An 8,594-nucleotide genomic window follows, 5' to 3' on the forward strand; every position below is an offset into this window, starting at 1 on the left:
CGTCCCAGAAGATGGCATTCTTTATCAGTGATTAAATTTCAAGACTTTAATATTAAAAATATATGTACATAATATGAAAATGTTCATGTGTCATCACATCCACCAGCAGTGGTCTGAAGTCATTAATTAACTGAAATTATCTTTGTTTCTGTAAATGAACATTTTGAATAGAAGATTCATAGCTTTTGTGGCATTGAGAACTTATGAGTAATTGTATGATACATAGACTGAAGTTGCTGTCATCAGAAACTTCACAGAATATGTTACATTGAACATTTGGTAATATGTGGTTCAATTAGAAACACATTTTTAACATGTCATGAAGTTGTAAAGATACAGATTGCATTTATAGTAACTAATATTAATCTTTATACCTATATCAAGAANTGTGTGTATTTTGGATTGTGTATCAGTTGAATCCTGTCACCATTGTCAGGATTTAAATTAGCCATATCTTTCTTTTTTTTTGTGCACCCCAAATGTGATAATTTGAAGCCACCATGTTTAATCATCTGTTTCCAATTTCCAATTCACAGAGCGAGAGAGAGCACATTCGTGTGTTTGCATGAAATTATTGAAAGTACAAAATAGTTCTCAAAGGAACAGGGTTTTTTACTCCTGTAGAAGCCCAAAAGTCACATGTTAGGAATAGGAGCAATAGTCACGTTTTATTGGAACTTGAAATGTGTGATATTGGACATATCATAGACCCATCTTAAAAAGTTGAGTTTGAAGATTCAAGTTTCTGAGTTTGAACTCTGTAAGATTGTATACCTTTTAATTTTAATTTTCTGATAGATAGTAATTCACTTTACCATTTTGGCATAGCATGTGTGGCTTCTATTTTGAGCGCCACAGTGAGCAGCCAGTTGGTAAATCAGAACTGTTACTGGTGGAGTGGAAATGATAACCAAAGTTACAAGATTTTATCCTTTCCTGCTGTTTATTAACAGAAATATGACCCATGTAAGGCCATTCAGCAATGGACATAATAAGAGAAGGATACAAATTGTATTTATTAGCACTTCAGCATTTATACATTACATATTTTAATTCTGCTAATGTGAAGTAGAAATTTTCTCTTGAGCTACAGTGATATTTGGGCATGAGTTTCAATTAATGATTCAAGAAGGCTTTTTGTAGCACAAAGTAAGGTCCAAACTGCTTTGAAATTTATATAGGGCACATGACATAGTTGCTGCAGGAGATTACATGCTCAGCAGGTATTTTTCACCAGAGATTCTGACCTTCAGAAGAATTTTAGAGTGTACTTCATGTAAATAAAAATTGTAAAATACAGTGAACCTTTTAATATTCTCCTCGCTAGCCCAGTGGGGCTTTACTTGGCAAATCTATGGAATCATAATCCATGTTTTGGAGTACATCTCTTTGTAGTCATATTGACATCTCTAGCTCTGTGATGCAAGTTTCCTTAGAATACTTTTTATAGCAATTATCAGTTTTATATTTACTACCATAACTATGCCTTATTGCAGGTATGTGGAGTGAATGGAAGCGTTCTTTAAAAGCTCTCTACACTTCACTGTTTAAATAGAAATTATATTTGACTTCTCGGATACATCTAGGCAGTAAGAAGGACTATGAAACGTTTGTTGCTTATTTTTTCAAGAAATTCTTCCAGTTATTCATGTTAAACCATGTTTAATATTTTCTATCCTGATGTTATTTAAATACGAGGTAAACCTCATAGTATATTCCCATGATAATGTATAATTTTTGTTGAAATGCCCAAAATCTTTAGCTATAACTGTTGATAGGTTGGGTGTGAAGATGCTTCTTTGTTCACCTTCTCAAACACCAAATAAATACTGGTCAAAAGAGCCAGTGTTTCTTGTGCCTGATATGGCAAGGTCATTTTATGTGACTGAAGAAATGTCATGATCATGATTCTATGAATAATGTTAAAATGTTCTGAAAACTATTGCTCCCACCTCTAGAAATGTGCATTTCCTGAATAATTCAGTAACAACTTGATATTTTCCATTTCATGATCTTAGTACCTATAATGCTCCAAAGGTTTTATGATTTTTTTTTAGTTGCCTATTTAACAGTGCTGTTTATTATGAAGTTACAGTACATATGACATATATGTACATGGTTCATAATCACTACATTGCATAAAATATGGTGCTTCTGATCAGTGTTTTGAATAATTTATAACAACTGAAAAATAATGCAGCATGCATTTGCCAGGATGACAATATTTTTATAGATCTGTTTATAAACTACATGTAACATAGATCTGAGGGGTATTTTATATGAACTTGTGTTTGCTACACAATGTGATGCTATTTTGGCTACTGTATATCATACAAATACAATAAATGAGTGTTCATGACTGTATGACTATATAGTGGAACAGCTTTATTAACTCCCTCTCTCATCCTTTCTTGTATGTAGTAAAATTCTGTCTCAGTCTACATTTACATTTATTTTCACTCCATGGATCCAATCATCTCCCTGTAGGGCTGGATATAAAACATGTAACACATTACAAATTCATGATGACTACACATCATACATCCTTGGTCAAATAGAATATATAATCAGGCCTCACACAGACAGCACAAGTTGTAAGACAACACACCTAGGCCGTGGAAAAACCACTGTCAAATTCACACCTTCACGCCTTGGCTATATCACAAAATATACCAGTTACATACACATTTCTATTCCAAGCTGTAAGTATACTCGTACATTGTTTAATTTATGTATAGCATCTTCAGTTGATAATCCCTTTTGGAATCCCTACTGCTCTGAAAATAATATTTTATGTTTTACAATATGATCATTGAGTGTTCTAAAAATTGCTGTTCCAAATACTTTTGCAAACCCAATTACTATAGATCTTGGCCTGTAGTTACTAATAACAGCCTTTTCCTCTTTTTTGTATACTGGCTTAATAATTGCATATTTTAATCTTTCTGGATATAGACCCATGGTTAATGACTTATTAATTACATAAGTTAGAGGTTTACTAATTTGTTGTCTGCACAGTTTTATAATTTTATTGGTTATGCTATCATAACCTGAAGAGTTCTTTTATTTTAATTTGTTAATTATACTTCTGCAAGATTTTCGGTTATTGATGTGAAATTTTTATTAAAACTATGAGCAGCTTCATCAATATTTATTTTTTTACTATTATTTTGAAAAGTGTGTGGTAGACGTTCTTTATTATTATCGCTATTATTTCAGTGTCAATGTTCCAGATAGTTTTTATTTTGTTTTCAGCTGATGTAATTAACTGATTATAATATTTCCTTTTAGCTTCTCTTATTACTCTTCTTAATAACATGCAGTAGGATTTATGGTATGATTTAAATAAATAGTTGTAATTGTTTCTAATGATAATGAAGAAAGATTCCTTCCATCTACAGGAGGTACGTATTCCAGCTCTTATCTAGCCATTATCATTGTGTTTATTTGTTACATTTTGCATCAGAATGCATGACTCATAGACAAGTAAATACTTATTTAAAAATGAATTGAATATTTCATTTACATAATTAAGTTTATATATTTTTTCCCCATTTTTCATTAGATAGTTTATTAAAAAATTGTGCAACTGAATCTTCATTTACTAATCTTGTTGAGATTCCCTGCACTTTTTTCTTCTCCAGGAAATTGATATTTTTAGTACAAGACACTGGGCATCGTGATCCAATAGTCCATTACTGAGATAACATCATATGAATTTATCCTTGCATTATCAATTGCAGAGCTTTTGGTCACAGTTATTCTAGTTGGGAACTGTACTGTATGAAATATATTATATGATTGCAACAGCACTAGTAGTTGTGTTTTACATGCTGTCTCTTCTAAAAAATTTTTGTTAAAATCACTACATATTATAAATTCAATTTTTGTTTTATGGAGTAATTTCAGTACTTTATCCAACTTATTTACAAAGTATTCAAAATGCCCACAAGGTGACCTATATATACACAGTACAAATATGTTAGTTTTTGCTATCGAAATCTTAAGTGTACAAATTTCTATGTTCTTTTAACCCCAGAACTGTGCTAAATTAATAGCAGTAAATTTATATGTATACACATAAACCTCATCCTTAATGAGTCGTACGGGCATACTTTGTTCCCAGTACATAGTTCTGGAAATTGCTGTATAATAATTTCTGGTCTGACATGTGATGCTCAGATAAGAATATTAAGTGTAGATTTATATTATTGCTTACTATTGAACACTTCAATCCATCAATATGGCGCGGCCCATATACACTTAATTAGTTAAGCACAGGGACAACTTTGCATTTTTCCAAACAAGTTCCTGGATTTCTGGTTCTCGCGGTAACTACCGTAACTACATAGCACAGTTTAGCATATATCACTTGGTAATCCATGGCATTGGTTTGGTAGCAAGGACCGGCAAGGACGGCAAGGGCTGTCTCTGAACCGAAAAGTCACACAGAAACAAACATGTGTTTGTATTAGTATGCAAATAATAACAACTTGAAGAAAAGTAAGTATATCAGCGCAATCAAAAAAAGTACTAATGCGGCACATTAGTTCAAGCGTGTAAGTACGATTTTTCTCTCGTTGACTGCACAATCGACTGAAAATACAATAGTGACGTTCAACACAATATCTAACCTCTAAAATAAGGGCTTGGAAAAACCGCAAGCAAGTGGTTTTGTGTATATATTTTGCCGTTCTTTTCAGAAAGCACCAGAAGAAAATATTTAGAAGAAAAAGCATCACATTTCAAAATGGTAAGAAAATGGCTTTCAGTATTGAGCAAATTTGAGATCAAAGTAAGATTGTGATTTTAAACATTTCATTAACCATGTATTTCCGTTTGCAGTCCGAAACAGAAACCAGTAGGTCCGCTCGGCCAGAAATATTGATGTGGTTTTTAAGCCGTTCAATTTTTGTCTGTAAGTAGTATGACATTTAATTTCTCACTGTATGTAGCAGCATATTCCTGAGTATGTACTTATGAGTAACACACTTTGCATATCTTGGCAAATAAATAAAATAATAAATGAGGATAAAGGGAAAATAAAAAAGGGATAAAGGTATTCATTCCATAATTGTAGATAATAAAGTAATAATGGATCAGAACAAAATTTCAAATGCTTTTAATAAACACTTTCTATCCATAGCTGATTCTGTCATATTGGATAATAATAAATATATAAGCTCGAATTCATCCAATCCAATCAATCATTTAGTATAATGTTTGGTAGACCTAAAATGAATTGGCAGTATGCCTCCACCTATGAAATTAAAAAAAAAAATATATTAAATCATTAAAGAATAAAAACTAAAGTGGATATGATGAAATTTCAAACAGAATAATAAAATTAAGTTCACCATTTATAATTTCTCCACTTACTCATTTTTGTAATGCAATACTTAGTACTGGTATTTTTCCTGATAGATTAAAATTTGCCATAGTTAAACCACTATTTAAAAAAGAGAAAACTCATAATATATCCAACTACTAGACCTATATCATTGTTTACTTCTTTTTCTAAGATCATTGAAAAACTCATATACGCGAGACTTATTACTGATATTGAAGCAAATAATCTGTTGGTACATGAACAGTATGGTTTTAGGACACACTCCTCGACTGAGAAGGCAGCTTTTACATTGTTAAATAATATTTTAACTGTAATGAATAATATGTTAATGGTGGGAAGCACTTTTTGTGATTTACAAAAGGCGTTTGATTGTGTTAACCATAAAATATTATTGGATAAATTGGAATTCTGTGGAACTGAAGGAAAATTCAAAACACTTATAGGATCTTATCTGACCAGTGGATATCAAAGACTTGTATTGGGTAATAGAATTGACAGTAACAGCTCATCCTAATGGGAAACAATTAAGTGTGCTGTTCCACAGAGTTTGATTCTTGATCCCTTGTTTTTTTCTGCTTTATATTACTGATTTACCTAAAATAATAATATGGTATTATTTGCAGATGACACCAATGAGTATAAAGGGGAGCCATAAAACTGGCCCTAGCACTGCAACCTTCAATGGTCTATTGTGCTTCCCCTTTGGGAGTATTATAGAAACTGACACTAATAAGTTAATCTTTGAAATAAATCTTAATCAAACTTTCAAAGACATAAATACATGGCTTAATGCTAATTTGCTTACCTTGAGTTTTAATAAGACTCAGTATGTCGAGTTTCGACATGAATTGCACACTCTTTGTTCCTTCTGGTCGGCCATCTCACTAATCGCCAAAGGGTTGAAACAGGAACGCACACAACAGAGCACCACAGACAAACCACTTAACTCAGACTGACGCCAGCTCACTAACAGTCGCGGGAGACCCCCAGCTAACACCACCTAGCAGCACAACTCGTAACTACAAAGCATGCGCGCGCAGCAGGTCGTTTCCGGTTATTTTTGGGTCCCCCTCGTATGGTGCACTTGCTTTTATTAATTTGGTAGTAATTCCATCGTATCCACAAGCTGCTTTAAGTTTTATAGATCTTATTATCTCTTCTATTTCATTGTTATTAGTTGCTCTTAATACCAATTTCTGGGATGGTTTTGGAAATGAAGTGTATAAATAATCCATGAACTTCTTATCTGTTTCCACAGTATTATTTGTCCATTTCTTCGTAGAATTGTTTATATCTAAAAAAAGTTATTAAACGATCTTACTGTATTTTTGTAGTCCTGAGTGATATTACCCTTTATATTTAAACAAGGCAAGCAATGAAATAGATTAGCGTAATTAGGGCACCTGATGATGGCACTATGTTGCCGAAACATTATTATCATTATCATTTATTTACATGTCAAAAATCCTTTACAAGGTCATAAGACTCAGGATATAGACAATAGTCCAATATAACAATTAAATATAATAATTACAAAAAATATAGTACGTGTTAAAATATTTATGTAAACATAATTTTAAAATTATAAAATTTGTAATTCAACTTTTCATTACTTATGTATATAATCCCAATAAACTCAATTATCAATCTTTTTAACCCTGTAATAAAAAACTTCATCAATACCATAAAATGAATGTAAATGGAGAAATTGTAATAGTGCTTTCTTGAATCGATTTTTGTTTCTGGATAACTGTTTTATTTTGCTTGGAAGACTATTATAAATTTTGATTCCAAAATACTGTGGACCTTTCTGAAATGCTGTTAGATTTGACAAGGGGAGATGCAAATTTGAACTATTTCGTGTTACAGTTGTGTATATATATCTGAATTTTCTGCAAATAAATCCATATTATTAACTACAAACATCATCAAAGAATATATATATTGAGAGGGCAGTGGTAATATTTTCAATTGTCTAAAGATTTTTTTACATGAATCTCTGTTTCCAGCTCCCACCATTATTCGAACAGCTCTCTTCTGCAATTTAAAAACGCACATACTGAGAGTTCTATTTCCCCAAAAAATCAAACCGTAAGACATTACTGAGTGGAAAAAGGTGTAATACACCAATTTGAGGGCATCAATATTTAAATACTGTTTGGTTTTCCTAATTATGTAATAGGCTTTATTTAATTTACCTATAATTGAATCTATATGTTTTTTCCAAGATATTGTGTTATCCAGTGTCATACCCAAGAATTTTACCTCATTTGACTCTAATAAAGTTTTGTTTCCATATTCAGTATTTAATTTTTTGGTGAAATTATGTTTAGCTGAGAAATTTATGCAGCAAGTCTTGCCTAAATTTAATGAAAGCATATTTAAATTAAACCATTCATTCATCGATCTAAACACCATAGTAAGTTTTTTTTCCAGCTGCATAAAATTTAATTCATCTGCTATTACACTTGTATCATCAGCAAATAGCACAACTGATGTATTTGATGGGACAGAACACTGTATAAAGGAGGGTAAGTCATTTACATAAATCAAAAACAATAGTGGTGCCAAAATCGATCCTTGAGGAACACCTTTATCAATTTTGCCCAATTTGATAATTTATTGTTAAATTTTACCCTTTGGTATCTATTTTCTAAATATGACTCAATTAGAGAATGCATCATGCCGCTTACACCATAATATTTCATTTTAACCAATAATGTATAATGGTTCACACAATCAAAAGCCTTCTCCAAGTCAAAAAATATACCACCACTTTTCCTTTTATTCATTCATTCATTTATTTCACTTTCTAATTGATCCTGATACAGGCATAATACAAGCCATGGGATATAGAATGAGTCACAAGATCAAAATTTAAGTTACAATAATTAATTGAAACATGTCAGAAACAAAAAACAAAACAAACATACATGCAAACAATTATAAAGCATAAAGCGGACATACATAAACAAATTTACATTGGATACAATAAATATCAAAATTCTAATTCTGGTTCACTTCATTAATAAAATTGACAAAATTATGTGAGATAAGACAATATTCCAATACAACAATTGATAACAGTAAACCAGATACAATATAAACAAGCTGTATGCTAAGGCATGAGTCAAAGTTATAAAAATTCATTATATAATATAAAATTTATAGTAATATTTCATCAAAACATAAAATTATATTCATCTAATTCATTCTATATATCAGGTAAAATTCCAATTCCATA

At 31.3% G+C, this 8,594-nt stretch overlaps 1 protein-coding gene and 1 long non-coding RNA gene across 5 annotated transcripts in view; one reads left to right on the plus strand and one right to left on the minus strand.

Annotated features, from left to right (window-relative positions):
* Positions 1–470: 470 nt before the first annotated feature.
* LOC117282400 lies at positions 471–4,308 on the minus strand. Its single transcript, XR_004513131.1, has 2 exons — positions 4,220–4,308; positions 471–2,777 (listed from the first exon to the last, which is right to left on the minus strand). It is a non-coding gene; the product is annotated as an uncharacterized LOC117282400 (long non-coding RNA).
* Positions 2,767–8,594, plus strand: part of LOC111865429 — a 21,043-nt gene continuing 15,215 nt past the window's right edge. The window contains exons 1-3 of one of the 4 annotated variants that reach the window (XM_023853462.2): positions 2,767–3,404; positions 4,704–4,753; positions 4,846–4,918. In XM_023853462.2, coding sequence (XP_023709230.1) covers positions 4,751–4,753; positions 4,846–4,918 — 76 coding nt within the window. In that variant the 5' untranslated portion in view covers positions 2,767–3,404; positions 4,704–4,750. Of the gene's footprint in view, positions 3,405–4,230; positions 4,560–4,703; positions 4,754–4,845; positions 4,919–8,594 lie in introns of those variants that run through there. The other 3 variants (XM_023853461.2, XM_023853460.2, XM_023853459.2) reach the window with 3 other exon arrangements.

Source organism: Cryptotermes secundus, unplaced genomic scaffold (assembly GCF_002891405.2).
Source record: "Cryptotermes secundus unplaced genomic scaffold, Csec_1.0 scaffold343, whole genome shotgun sequence".
Lineage (NCBI taxonomy): Eukaryota > Metazoa > Arthropoda > Insecta > Blattodea > Kalotermitidae > Cryptotermes > Cryptotermes secundus.